This window comes from Urocampus carinirostris, chromosome 17 (assembly GCF_059441175.1).
Source record: "Urocampus carinirostris isolate Australia breed hairy pipefish chromosome 17, RoL_Ucar_1.0, whole genome shotgun sequence".
NCBI lineage: Eukaryota > Metazoa > Chordata > Actinopteri > Syngnathiformes > Syngnathidae > Urocampus > Urocampus carinirostris.
Window position 1 is genome coordinate 21816026 of NC_142365.1, and position 15736 is coordinate 21831761.

At 39.0% G+C, this 15736-nt stretch overlaps 2 protein-coding genes across 3 annotated transcripts in view; one reads left to right on the forward strand and one right to left on the reverse strand.

The window, feature by feature from the left end:
* The window catches only part of esrra (estrogen-related receptor alpha), a 184149-nt gene that overhangs the window by 100593 nt on the left and 67820 nt on the right, over positions 1-15736 (forward strand). The window lies entirely within an intron of this gene.
* Positions 8391-15736, reverse strand: part of slc8a4a (solute carrier family 8 member 4a) — a 49271-nt gene continuing 41925 nt past the window's right edge. For both annotated transcript variants that reach the window (XM_088320965.1, XM_088320966.1), the window contains exons 8-9: positions 13029-13301; positions 8391-9415 (exon numbers count right to left, since the gene is read on the reverse strand). In XM_088320965.1, the coding sequence (XP_088177091.1) occupies positions 9036-9415; positions 13029-13301 (653 nt within the window). In that variant the 3' untranslated portion in view covers positions 8391-9035. The remainder of the gene's footprint in view (positions 9416-13028; positions 13302-15736) is intronic.

Here is a 15736-nt window from a genome sequence, read left to right on the forward strand (position 1 = left end):
AATATATATTTAAACAATATATAATCATACGATAGTTTATTTAATTTTCCTCATCATTTGAATCAATTTGGCTTTTTAAATTAATAATTGTCAATGTTTTTTACCACTACGATGTTTTAAAACACATACTCAATATTGAACCGGGTTAGGCAGTAATTTGTTGGCTAACCACAAGAGGGCGAAAGAGTAAGTCCTTTTCGGAACTTCACAAAGGAACGGACCTATGTTCAGAAATATTATCAGGCAACCTAAATATTGATCAATTTCAGTGCTGAAATATTCTGTTGATAAAACAGAAAGACACAAGTAGATTTAATCGTGGAATGAACATTGTAAATGAACATTGCTTTATTATTATTATTATTATTATTATTATTATTATTATTATTATTATTATTATTATTATTTTATTATTTATTTTCAGAAATTTGATTTAATTTTACATATAATTGCAGGTTCGTCATCAAATAGTTATTAAGAGATATTTGCTCATAATGGGTGTGCTCCTCTCTCCAAGAGAGTGTCAAATAACAGTACCGGTACCTAGGTATTGTTTTTTATAACAGTACTCAGTACCACCTGCAGAAACGACGTTGGTGACTATGATCTTGAAAAGCATTCATTTGTGGTTCAGTTTAAAGGTATTCCCAAACAGAATTTCGTTTTTCATTCAGGCAACAATTTTACAAAAAAAAGATTCACCACGCCGGGAATTTAGTCTTATAGTTGATACATCTGGCTTGCTGTAGAAGTGTGATGTAATTGAGAACACTACAATTTCAAAATGGCCAATCCCATCAACACAACCCAAATCAATATGTATTTTTAAAAAACCTTTCAGTCCATGATTTGACACTCAAAATGCTGTATAAAATCTTTCAGTGCCCAATAAGGACATAAAATCACTTCCTTTATCCCTACACAGCAACACAAAACACCAAATACACAGAAAAAAATATAAAACAAATACTATATTATTCAGAATTTCATATTGACTCATGGACTGCCCTTTTAGTATAAAAGTGATCATCAGTCATTTTGACTTTGCACTTGTGAATTCCTACGGCCATTTTTCTATTGCTCATTTTTGCCCAGAATATTCTGTAATAAATACCTCGATGAAACTCCTTATCTAGCTAATTAAATTAACTAGCCTGACCTATTGAAAGCATTCTACTGTGCTGCGGAGACATTTCATTAGCTAGTGTTAGATGACTAAAATGTGCCACTGAATATGTAGTCGTAATTGCATGACTTTCCTTTTATACTAGTTTTATGAAATAATCAACACATCAACAACTTTGGTAATCCTATTATTTATTTAGTTGTTTTAAATGCACTTACGTTTATCCACATATGTGAATGAAGTATTTTCTTGCAGTATTTGTCTGCTGTTTCAATGTATCCCTATTGAGTGGTGTTCTGATAAGTCTGGTCTTGAGCCTACCGAAATCTTATCATACCACGTGCAAAATCCTGTTAGAGCCTGTATTAACGAAGGTTTCTTGTAAAAATGTCACTCACTTTGTTCAACTGAAAAAATCCATCTTTGTTACGTTTCGTTTTCCAGCTGAATTGAATTTTGGTCAATCCGTGCACCCATTCCTATAAAAACAGTGGTCAGCCATTTTGCTTGTTTGAGGGAGAACTTAGTCCTGATCACGAGCCCAGAATATTCTGTTTATTTTTTTTTGTTTCAGTGTATTGAAACTCCTCAAAAGAACTGCTCTCTTCAGCTCTAGTTTCTTTGTCCAAATACTCTGACGGAATCCCAGAATTGAACTCGCAGGTGACACCGATTGTCTACGCCAACACCAGACAAAGATAGCTAGCCAGCTTAATTCAAGTAACTAGATAGGGCTAGCCACACAGACGGCCAGAAAACTAGTTTGATAGAAAGCTCGCTAAATAGTCAGCTAACTAAACTGACACCAGTCCATCTTGCCAGATACAGTCAGCTAGTTGGACACAGCAAGCCTTTTGAGCTGTTTGACCCTGACTGGAAAATGAAATTTACATTTTCTATGCCACATACAAAAAGAAGCACGCTAAGACACAGGCACACACTAATTGTGCATACATAATCATGGGTACATTAGGCCCTCAATTATGTAGTCAACTTTATAGGCTTTCACATGCAAAGGATGATAACATATGAGGCAAGCTACGAGCAATTGCAATGAACATTTCTGCCTGGAGAAATAAGAATCGGGGCCTAAAAAAATCCAGCCCGACCCGACCCGAGCCCACTGTTATTAAAGAACGATACGGTCGAGCACAACCAATTAACTTGATTTGAGGGGCCGAGCCCGAAGCAAACCCAAAATTTCACATTTTGTTAAGGAAGACACAAGAGAGGACATGGGATTCAGAACCTGCTGAAGAAAAGCAATTCCAGAGCATGATGCTGCCAACACTATGTTTGACAGTTGTGCGTTCAGGGTTATGTGCAGTGTTACTGTTAAGTCAGATGTAATACTTTGCAGTTAAAAAATAAAAAAGTTCAATTTTGGTTTCATTTGTTCCACATGTTATTCGTGTCTCCCATGTGGCTTCTTGCAAACACCAAACTGGTCTTTTTATGGTATTTTTTCAGGATGGGCTTTCTTCTCGCCACTTTTCCAAAAGGGTAGATTTATCCAGGGTATGACTAATAGTTGTCCTATGCACAGAACGTTCCGCCTCTGTGTATACCTGCAGGTCATTCAATGTAATTATGGGCCTCTTCGTTGCTTCTCTGATTAGTTTTTCTTCTTGTTTGGGCTTTAGAGGTGCCGACCAGGTTTTGTTAGGCTTGCCTCGTTTTTTTTTTTCTTTCAATTTTGAATGATTGCTCTCACAGTACTCCGAATGATGTACTGTATACATTTGGCAAAGTCTTCTTGTATCTCATTTCTGCTTTGAATTTTAACAACTTTATCCCGGACCTGCTAGTGTGTTGTTTAGTCTTCATAATGCTGTCAGTATGCTGCATACTGCCGTCTGTTCAGATGCGTTTAAAGTGAGATTTAATGACGCACAGATGCACTCTGTTTTTTATTTTTAGTTATGTAGGTTGACATTTCATCATGCCGAAGTCATCAGGGAACTTCTGCAGTTCATTTGCTGAGTTGAGAGAACAAATGGGCAATATTTCTGCCACATCTACTTTTTAGTTTTGGTTGTTGTAAATATAATATGCAATGTTTGAATCATTTGGTTTCACTTTATTATTGTGAGTCAAAAGTTGTTGATTCTCAGGAAACATTTTCAATTTTTTAGCTTAAACTTGATGCCTGAAATGTGGCAAAAATATAAAGAGTTCATACTTTCACTAGCCAGTTTTATTTTGTCCAGCTTGCGTCGGGACTGCCGATGGCTTTCCTGTTTTGTTTTTTCCTGGTTAGCACTCGATGATTGGCCCCTAGGAGTTATTTGGCCTGTTAGCCTGGCACTAACGCTTTTATTGTATTTCTTGGTTTGTTTATTCCTAGCCAGCTTTGCATTTGTCACTATAGCCCTCTTCTATGCGGCAGCGTGTTGGGGAGGGAGCGTCAAGAAGAAGGATGCCTCTCGTCTCAATAAACTGGCTAGGAAAGCGAGCTCTGTTGTGGGCAAAGAGCTGGACAGCCTAACAACAGTAGCTGAGAGACGAGCACTGAAAAAGCTGAGGTCAATCATGGACAATCCATCGCATCCACTACACAGCATTATCTCCAGACAGAAGAGCAGTTTCAGCGACAGACTGCTGTCACTGTCTTGTACTACGGACAGACTGAAGAGATCTTTTCTTCCTCATGCCATGAGGCTCTTTAACTCCACCCGGCAGAGTAAAGGCCCACATTAAACCACACCACCTACATTGGATATTACCGAATCTTACTGCAATATGTATTCTGTGAAGCACTATTTAGTTACTCTATATAACACGCTACAGTGGGCATTTGCACGTCACACTGGGTATTTGTATATTGTATTCTTTTGGCTTTATTATTGTATTGTTCTCAGCTCAGGGATGCTGCTGGAAATGTGAATTTCCCTTAGGGGATGAATAAAGTATCTATCTATCTATCTATCTATCTATCTATCTATCTATCTATCTATCTATCTATCTATCTATCTATCTATCTATCTATCTATCTATCTATCTATCTATCTATCTATCTATCTATCTATCTATCTATCTATCTATCTATCTATCTATCTATCTATCTATCTATCTATCTATCTATCTATCTATCTATCTATCTATCTATCTATCTATCTATCTATCTATCTATCTATCTATCTATCTATCTATCTATCTATCTATCTATCTATAACCGCTCTTCGTGTTGGTTCCCCGTTAGCCTGGCTGCTCACTACGTGTTTTTTGCCTAGCCAGCCTGGCGTTTTTCCGCTGAGGCTAGGGTCGCCTTTTGTTGATCGGTACCAGTTAGCCCTACGTTGGCAGCTCCTAGCGTGTTATCTCTGCTATCCCCTTTTTGGACGCTTGCTCTCTCTTGTACCATTACTGAATCCAATTGCGACACAACACCCAGGCATTCTCCCCAACAACCACCAAAACTTCGCTTAAAACACTCTCCGACTGATTAACATATCAAACAATATGGCGACTGGCTTGCTAAGGTGCTGGTGTTTCTCTAATGATGTCACAGCTCAGGATGACATAGAGGAGATGCGGTCTTCAAAATGCATTATCTCGGAAAATAATCAGAATACTGTGTACCGATTAAATACCTAGATTTTCTGCAAAAAAATCATTTACTATTTCCTCACAGTTTGCATGTTTACGAATTTGTGAATACATTTAAGGATCAAATCGACTTTGGAAATCAAGACAGTAAGGCGCTTTACATTATCATAAACTACCACCATTTATTTCAATTTTTTTATACATTAAACATGCATTTCAGTATATTGAAGTCCGACACGTCTACTGAAATTGTTCTGCAAGTATGGCTTCACTAAATAAAATGTTATATACCTAAATCATGAAATAAACAGGCATCTTTTGATATGGCACGTCATCTCAAACATCAAACCATTTCAGTGATTGTGCTTATATTCAATGCAAAATTCAACTTTTGCTTTTTCCTGTGCTTTTTCTAAAAATGATCTTCGCCAACGGTCACAGTGTCGGAGATGAGAAACATGACGGGTCACCGAACGTTCGTGGAACCAATAAGAAAGATACTGTCCACCAGTTTGTACGCACAAATGTAAACACGCTCAAATTGTCATCACAATTTCAAGCCAGCGCGTCGCTCCCGGAAACATTTTTACATTAGTCCCCCCCCCCCCTCAAAAGGGTTTTAAACCAGTGGTGGGCTGTCAGGGCTGGCCTTGAAATAATTAGATTTTGTCCATGAATACTTACTAAATATTTCCAGCTTCCTTTCATTATTTTTTTCCCTGGTTGCCCCACTTCTAGATGTATGCATTCATATTTAAGCATTTAAACAACCACATTTTGGCCATTACTTGTTGCCAAGCTGAGATATCTACCAGGAGGCCTTCATAATCAGTTTTGCAGGCCATGGGGCATAAATTAAGTGTCGATATATCTGTTAGTTTAGCCAATCAGATTTTGAGTTGGAGGAGCCAGGACCTTCTAGAAGGCCAAGGAAAACATCCGCTGTATCACAATCTATGATCGGCTAGGGGGTGGTAATGGAAGTATTACAACGAAAAAGTGAAGAAAAAAAATTCCCATGTTCACTGCTTCTGTAATATGGACATTTTCAGCCCTAGATAGGATAGGACAGGCTCGACCTTATTAACAATATCTTTGATGGTGATAGAAAATAACTTAAAGAAAAGAAAGGGGTTACAGCTGCAGTAACTTTATAGCCATAAAAGAGTTTCTGAGGGTTGGGTTGATTCAGACGTAGCAGTGCTGAAGGCCTAGGTGTGAAATGAACGGCCCGCCACTGTTTTGAAACCAGCCTACTGAAAAGCATGACACGGATGAAGAGCACCGAGAATTTACGGCAAAATTTACATTACAGCAGCACGGCAACACATTTTTGTTCAAACGTCACACAACGCACTTAAAATACGTTTCCAAGAGATTTTATCCGACGCGTGCAGGAAGAAAAATAGTCTTTCACAAAAACTTGATGTTCATCTGTTCACATGATATACACCGAATCTAGAATTTCAAGCTTGAACAATAAATATCAATTCCCTCCGGGATGACTTTTATTATGAAATAAGCTGACAGCGCATGTGATAGTAGAAATTCGATGTAAATTGTATACACAGAATGAGTTAGGTCAAAAATAAACCAAAACAGGGTAAAGAAATCGACTCGTCCATTATATCCACACATTTTCGGATTATTTTGTAAGAAAACGACACATTATTTTGATTTCTTTCTTGACAAAACGTTGTTGCTTTTTTTCAACACAAACTTTTTTTGAGTCATTTTATACAAGTTGTCAACATTTTGGAGGGGCAACTCAAAGGGACAGTGAGAACAACTTGACAACGAAATGTTACTGTATTGTTAACGAGATGAAAAACTTAAAATGAGCAAATCTATTATATACAGTAATCTTTCGTTTTTTTGCAGGGGTTGCGTTCCAAAAAGGGTCCTTTATTTATTTTTGGAATGACTTATTTGTGACTCAAAAAGAAACCCAATTTACAGTAATAAATATTTGTTCAACTAATAATTTCTCTACTGTCAAATCATACTTAGAAGAAAAATAATCTTGCCGTTTTATTGCACAATTGATTAAGATCCACTTTACATGATGCTTTGCCGGGATCATGCGGACTTTATGGAAAACTTTATTTGCCTATTAGTTCTGTCCTACAGAAGTCATCTATTTTTCCATTATCAAACATTTTGGAAAAAGCGCCAAGGAGCCACTATGGAGCACCAAACAACTGCATGTGGCTTATACAACTATCCATCCATCCATCCATCCATCCATCCATCCATCCATCCATCCATCCATCTATCCATCCATCCATCCATCCATCCATCCATCCATCCATCTATCACCTGCACCGCTTATCCTCAGTAGGGTCACGGGGGTGCTGGAGCCCATCCCAGCTATCTTCGGGCAGTGGGCAGTGGACACCCTGAACTGATTGCTAGCCATTCGCAGGGCACACAGAGACAGACAACTCATACACACCTAGGGACAATTTGGACCCGCCAACTAACCTGACATGCATGTTTTTGGAATGTGGGAGGAAACCGGAGTGCCCGGAGGAAACCCACGCTAGCATGGGGAGAACATGCAAACTCCACATAGGAAGGTTTGATCCCATGACCTCAGAACTCTGCCACACAAGCGCTAACCACTGCGCTGCCATGCTGCCGGCTTATACGACAAAAACAATAAAATGTTACTTATTAGATAATATTTTTTGTAGTTTAATTCTAAAACACTCTGTACTATTAGATCACTTGATGTCATTGTGTTGTGCAAAAAAGGCTCATGTTCAGTAAAATAAATGCTAATATTTTAACCCATGATTATTCTTAATAGCGCATGTTCATATGATAGTTATTATATCTTTCCTTATTATTCAAATCAATCGTTTTCTTAAGGTAATTTTTTTGTCACTACTTGGAAGTGCTTAATAATACACACTGTCCTTTTAAGAAAACTAACCATTTTTGACCAATCTATCTTAGCTATTGAAAAAAAACATGTTTTTTTCATAACAAACTAGAGAGTTTGATCAAATTATTCCTCAACTGACCCAAATTGTTTTATTTTTGACCCAATTATTTTTCAAATGAAGGTTTTTTTTAGAAAAACGTAAATATTCAAGGAATTGTCCATTAAAAAACATGACTGTAAGCTTTAACACATACCAATTGACCTTTGATGTTCCATCCGTCAATGTTGATGTATCGTTAATGATTGGCCATCCTGGCTAAGTATGGTCGATTTGATTAAAAGTCAAAAAAGTGTACAATGGTACCTCTACTTACAAGCTTAATTCGGTCCACGACCGCGCTCGTAGCTCGAATTGCTAGACAAACATTTGACAAAATTTTCCCGATATAAAATAAATAAATTAAAACAAATTGGTCAGTTCCCGACCTCATAAAAGCATCCAAGCTAATCTTAAAACACATCTTCCCGATCAATGAAAACACATTCAAATAGTGATTTAACAGAAAAAAATACAGAAATAAGATAATATTTACGAAATAAAATGCGAGTTTATTATAAGAAATAACTACAGAGGAAGTCGGCGTAACCGGGATGTGTGGCAGGACGAGTGAGAACGGAGCATGTCGAATCCTAACCAGTAAATCCCCAGTGATATAGATGACACATAAAAAGGTAGTAAATTTGATCTAATTATCACTCTATTTATATTCACTGTGCCAGAGACAAATGTTAGATAATTGAGAAGAAAGAAAGTCGTCATAAAAGTTATGAATAAACGAAAAAAGCATGACGAGGAAAACAACTCTTTGGTGTATCTGATAAACAATCAGATTTTGAAGGACATTAAATGAATACATTGTCAATTTTAAGTTGGGATTGGGTTCATAGTTTACGTTGTCAATAAATGATTTGAATCATGGCCAGGTCTATTTAACAACAAATGTCTCTTACAATGTTTTGTTTGAGCTGAGAAAAATTGAAACAAAAGGTTTTAATCAAAAATTAGGGGTGCTCGTTAGACACAAACAAACAGGGTAATTTGTTCCTGGCTTTAATTGTTTGTGTCATTTTAGTTGGACTCGCAACAGTTACACTGTCTTTTGAATAAAAACGTATCCAAGGATCGGAATTTAACGGAAATGTGAGAGGCAATTGTCATTAAAAAGAGCTGTGTCTCTAGTGGTAGCCTCTGGGAATGCTCATAACTTGGATTTTCCGTGGTATGACGAGCAAGATCTTTGTTCCAAATAAATCGCGTATATCGAAATTCTCGTGTTAGAGATGCTCGTATATAGAGGTACCACTGTATTCAGTCCGCAGCATGACCTTTGTACCAAGATCAAAAGGAAATCCCCCCAAATAACACAAAAAACACATTTCCTGTGTAAAAAAACAACAACAAAAAGCCAATCAGAAGCCATTCACGTGGCAGTAGGCCTCCAAGGAGGACAGCAAGATATAGATGAACCACAGAGACAGGAAGAGGAAGAAGGTGAGGAGCTTGGCTGTCCGTGGTCCTCCCAATTCGCCGCCCGACACTCCGGGACGGCGGCGGTAGAGCAGCACCAGCACGCAAACAAGCGCCATGATGGTGAAGAGTGTAACGGAGAAGGCGAGCGAGCCGGGCGCAACTTTGAAACTCTTCCCTCGGCTCTTCCAGTAAACGGAGGCGATGGTCCAGGCCACCCCGATGCCGAGGAACACGTTGACGGCGTTGCTGCCCGTCACGTTGCCGATGGACGCGTCGGCGTATTGGTCCTGGATGGCCGCCACCTTACTCGCGAACGTGTCTACGTTGCAAAAGACAAGAACGGGAAGGGAGCATTGATAGTTCCTATGGTAAATGATCTGCATTTATATAGCGATTTTCAAGTCACTAAAGAACTCCCGAAGCACTTTACAATGTGCTTCACACTTACCCGTTCACACACACTCTCACACACCGATAGAGGCAACAGCAACCTGCTTAACAGGGCATTAGGGGTTCATCCATCCTTCCATTCATTATCTTCCGCTTATTTGGGGTCGGTCGTGTCACGGAGGCAGCAGCCTCAACAGAAAAGCCCAGACCCCCCTATCCCCAGTCTCCATCTCATCGGACGGGATCCCGATGCGTTCGCAGGCCAGCCTAGAGACTCTCCAGTGTGTCTTGGGTCGTCCATTAGGCCTCCTGCCGGTGGGACATGCCCGGAACAGGAGAAGCATCCTTATCAGATCCCTGAGTCACCTCAACTGGCTCCTCTTAATGCGCAGGAGCAGTGGCTCTACACAGAGTACCTCCCGGATGACTGAGCTTCTTACCTTATCTCTAAGGGAGGGCCCAGCCACCCTGCAGAGGAAACTCATTTCAGCCACTTGTATCTGGGATCATGTTCTTTTGGTCATAACCCACAGTTCATGACCATAGGTGAGGCTAGGAACGTAGATCGACTGGTAAATCGAGAGCTTTGCCTTTCAGCTCAGCTCCCTCTTCACCACGACGCACCGGTACAGGGTCCGTATGACGGCAGACGCTGCACCGACCCTTTTATCGATCTCCCGCTCCATCCTACACTCACTTGTGAACAAGACCCTGAGATACATGAACTCCTCCACTTGGGGCAAGATCTCATCCCCAATCCGGAAGGAGCATGCCACCTTTTTTCGACTGAGTACCATGGTCTCAAACTCAGAGGTGCTGATCTTCATCCGGGTCGCTTCACACTCGGCGGCAAATCGCTCCAGTGAGAGCTGAAGATCACGGCTTGAGGAAGCCAACAGCACCACATGAGCCGCAACAAGCATAGATGCAATGCTGAGGCCCCCAAATCAGACCCCTTCCCCACCAAGGCTGCGTCTAGAAATTCTGTCCCCAAAAGTTATGGCCAGAATCGGTGACAAATGGCAGCCCTGGCGTAGTCGAACTCCCATCAGGGGCTCAGTGTCACCAAAAGTTGTGATGCTTCATAAACTACTCTCTTTACACTTCATACTAGCAACATCCCCGTCAATTTTGAATAATGCTTCATGGCGGTTCTGTCTTCATTTAAAGGGACAGTACGTAATATTGAGTGCCTCCTAGTGGTCAAATAAAACCTTTCTTTCAGTAAAAAGAAAAACGTTGATTTGAATACTCAGCAAAAATACATAGACTACCATACCAATGTTATTTTCATAAGAAAATGTATAGGTCGAGAAACTTGAGTTTCCTCTAAAAATCGGCATTCCATGTGCAAAAAAATGCTATGTGTCTTAAATTTTACTCGAAGTTCATGATTCGTCTGAGACTTTGACATACGTAAGATATTACGCATTATGTTTGGCCGAATCCTACCAACGGCAAGACAAAGACAACATAGACGTTCTTCCCATCTGCTGAAGGAATATTTTGGTTCTCACTCAAAGCTTTGAGAAGTCGCTCCGTATTAGACTTGGAATTTCAGTCTGAAATTCTAAAAAAGAAAATCACAAATGGACGACCACACCGCTCCAAACGAAAGCGTATGGATCAAAAACAGCGCAACAGTACAAATATTTATCTTGGGGCTGCATTTCCAAGATGGAGAGATTTCAGTGGAAAACTACAGATGCCAGCTATTTACTTGACCGGTAAGCGGACTCTGCGTTTGTGTTATGAAGAAAAGATCACTTCCTCTCCCTCTACCGCCCCTTCGTCTCGCTCTGCCTCTTCCACTCTTTGGTTCAGTGTTTCAAAAGTCTACAAAAATGATACAGTGGGTTTTTTTCTTTAGCGTAGATAAGTAGCATGTACGAATGTGAACGTAGCTATTACCATTAGCACCAATAGTATCGACAGTGGCACTACAGTATTGTCTGCCATGAGACATTTCGCTTCAACTCAAATATCTATTAACAAGTCTGAAAGTATATCAGTCGCACTTTCCATGAAAAAAACGACAAAAAAAAAGATGTCACTGACTTAGGTATCACTTAAGGGAATGCTAGAAGTTGTCCGAGAGGACATCTTACTCCCGTGCTGGAAAGCTGACAACAATGCCCCGGTGCCTTTGAGGAAAGCACGGTGCTGTTTGTCCACCTGGAGTTTCCGTTGCGCCAGCACTGCCCCTTGCTTGCACCAGACAACGCAGTGCCATAAGACCACCAGGGGGCACTAAATATCACATACTGTCCCGTTAATAAATGATGGATTTTCAATGTAAAAGGGAATGAAAACACAGACAACTAATCAATCTATACAAAATATGTGCATAAATGGTAGTAGAAGAGTTCTGACCCGTAATAGTATTGATGTCCCTCTTCCTCTTCCCTTTCTGCTTCTGAACACACTCTACGATTTTGCTTTCAGACTAAGAGAAGGCTTTCACGAGGTCTTTCCACTCCTATCACGTTATATACACCGGTGTTTTTCTAGTGTGCCCTGAGACCTTGTCTAGTGTGGCGCAAGAAATTGCTCAATTCTATGCCATTGGTCACTATCTTTGCGTTCATCCAATAATCACCTGAGGAACTGTAGCATTCATCCATATCAAAAGGTGGCACCAGAATAATATTTTTGTTTTTGTGTACAAATGATCTGCTCATGAGATAGTACAGTATATTCAATAACTTTTTTTTTTTTTTGGATGAAGCTGTTTAAGATCGCACAGCAAAAGTAACAAAATAAAGTAAAGATCTTAATGATTATTCTTACTGTAAAAAAAATTAGAACATAGTAAAGAAAATGTTCATTTGTGAACGAGTTGTGCTTATTTTATGTCTTTTTTGGTTATTTTTCTAAATTTTTGTGAATAAATATGTACATATAATTTCCGTGATTATGATATGTTTTTTTTTAATTCAAAAAAATTGGTAAAACTTAAAAAACAGGTTAAAAATATAGTCAAATCAAAAATGACAGCAATAATAAACCAAAATGAATAAACTGAGGCATGGTGACCACAAATTGTATGTTAAAAAAAACTTTATCAATTTAGCAACAACATTAATTAAGTTGGAAAAAATGAATTATTTATGATTAATTTTTAAACATTTTGAATAGATGGTGTACCTCAAGAGTTTTTAATAAAACAAATGTGGTCCAGAGACAAACTGGATATGGAGTGTTTGGTTTGCAAGCTCTCAAGATTGCTTCCTCAGGTTGGCGTAAACGTTTTCTTCTATTTCTTGTATTATATGTATTTTAAAGCAGTTTTAGGGGGTCAGCTTCTATGTGAGTGTATAGGGTCATTTGTAACTAGATAGTTACTTTCAGAATAACTGTTTGGTGTCAGTAATCTGGGTGGTAACTGAATCTCTTTTGAAACAATGTAAAAAAAAACGTAACTAATGACTGTTTTTCAGTAACGCTGCTAGAAACCAAAATGGATTCTAAGGTCACACGGTTGTTTTCAAACAGATGTTCCCCCGGCGGACACGTACAGCAGTACAACGGCCGACACTCACCTGGGACTGACGTGCCGAGGGCCACGAACACCACGGCGGTGACCGAGTCCTTCAGTCCCACGGTGCACCCGAAATGAGACGCCAGGTCCCCCGTCACGGCCGTCAGGACGCCGATGAGCGAGATGGACACGAAAAAGCAGGCCCAGCCGTTCCAGTACTCGGTGGGCGGTACAAAAGCGAAGAGGACTTTCCAGAAAACCGTCAGAAAATGCATAATGTAATCGAAGCAGGAGGGCAAGCGTTCTTCGCCGCTTTCTTCCTCGTCGTCGTCGCCTGGAACGATACGAAGGGGCCTGAAATCTCATACTTGCAACACTCGTGTCACTGCGCGGTTAAGGATTGAGGAGAGTCAGAAAATAGACAGGTCAAGTAAGTAAGAAAGAATGAAGGATGGTTAAGGTTAATGTTAAGTAAAAATGAGTATGTGTGTAAATTACGTAGGTAGGTTAGTCGGTCAGAAAGTATAAGAAAATAAATTCGTTAGGATCTGGTATGCCAACTTCCACCAGAGGGCACCTACTGTGTGTGGAGTAAGACACACCTGAGCCCAAACTTCAGTTACGCGTCCATAATTATCCCAATAATTTATATTGACTGCTTGGACAGCACACTGCGTTGGGTCATTTCTTTTCCATTTCAAGCTTTGTTTCTGGTTTGCACATTGTCAGGTTTCATGTTAATTGGAAATTTTATATGTTTTGTGACCCCTTTTTTGTTTGTTACTTTGTTCCTGGTCATGTTATTAGCCAGTATCCTTATTTTGAGAACATCTGTTTAAGTTCCTTCATCCCTTTCACTTGGGTCCATCAGCAAAACGTATGGACATGTAATTTGACGTCTTGTTTGTCTGTTACTTTGTTCCTTATTTTTCCATCTTTGGTCTAGTCTTTTTTCCGGTTTGGATATTGTCAGGTTACCTTTTGTTTGGACATTTGATCTGTTTTGCTACCCGTTGTTCGTTTGTTATTTTGTTCCTGGTTGTGTTATTAGGTACCATCTTTATTTTGAGAACACCTGCATCAGTGCCTTCATCCCCTATTCTTGGGTCCAACCGCGAAATTCCGTTTAAATATTTACTTTTAGAAAAGTATACATATCAGGCAACATCTAGTTTATTTCTTTATTATTCTCAGTATCTTCATTATCATTATTCCTATCACTATAATTCATAATATTATCATTATTATGGTGAAAAGTGATTATTTTTTTAGCTTGAGCTATTTCTACTACAATGTTATTGACCTAAAAATCACTGTATCGGGATACATGGTGATACTTTGGTAGGACTTGATAGGTATTCACACTTCTCTTTACTTCATTTGAGCATGTTAACTGTGTGATATGTTGAGCCCTCCTTCAACTTCTAAATAGCCTTTCTTTCCTTTAATTTGGTGTTCTTTTTACAGTCTTCATACTATATGTTTAACAAACCAACAATTTCACGAAATAAATGGGCAAAGGCAAAAATACTAGGTACGTCACGCAAGAAGGTTTGTGAATTTGGTACATATTAGGTATAGGTAGAGAATAAAGGTTGATACAGGTAAATTAGATACAGTATGTAAAGTCGGTTGGTAGGTACATCTAGTAAAAATGTAGGTGGGTAAAGTTAACAGGTCTCACCGACTGAAATGAAGTATAAAAGTGAGTAAATAAGTACCGGTACACAAGTAAGTAACTAGGAAACATAGGTAGCTGACTAAATAGGTATTTGAGTATCGTATAATATTCTATCATTTGTCTTTGCAGGTGTACTGGTGAGTATGCGAGAGGGCCTACAGCAAATGTGTACGTGTCCATTTATGAACTCTTCTTGTGAACATAGATAAGCTTAAAAAGAGGAAAATAAGCATGGTAAGGAAAAGTAACACGTGGTTCGTGCAAGTCATTTTTCTTCAGGCTAATGTCACGATCGGTGCCGATCTAAAAGGTCACAGAACCCGAATACTGCAGGTCCTAAAAGGTGAAGTTATAAATACATACACAGAAAAAAAGGAAGGTTTGCCACTGCTCAAGCATTGCCATAAATAATTGATGACCATTAATTGTACGGGCAGGGAAGAGCCAGCTTGTTCAGATTTTAATGATAGGCCCCATGCATTTTTAATTAAATGTCTGTCTGGGATGGAAAAGGCAAACAAATGAGGGCAGAGTTAAACATTTTGAGCAAAAACTAACCGAAAATATTCAAAAAGCATTTATAAGTCAGAAGCAAGTAATACAGGGGTCACCAGACGTTTTGAAGGTGAGATCTTTCAACATGAAGGCCTCCAAAATATCCTGAGACAGTGAGCTTGTTGGCCTAGTTGTCACACATTTTAAAGCATAGAAGCTCTGCTCACATGGAAGCTGAGTACAGGAAAGGGTTAACAGGAACTTACATGCTAGCCCTAGGACATGGTAGGTATCTGTGAGGGGCTTTTATTGTGAGAAACCAGCTTTTTACTTCTTTTTCATTTATTTTTTTTATCTTTTCTTTTTTCCAGAGCTTCTGTCTTTTTTTTTCAGCATTTCCCCTCTTTTTCTATTATTTCCCTGCTTTTTTCATTTATTTTTCTTATTTCCCTTGAGCTATTTTGATTCTAAACCCTTTTACTTCTTTTTTCGTCCTTTATCATGGTTTTTTGTGTCTTTTCTCTCTTTTCACCTTTATTTTATTGTTTCATCTGTTCTTTTTTAAATGATTAATATCATTATGTCATGATTAC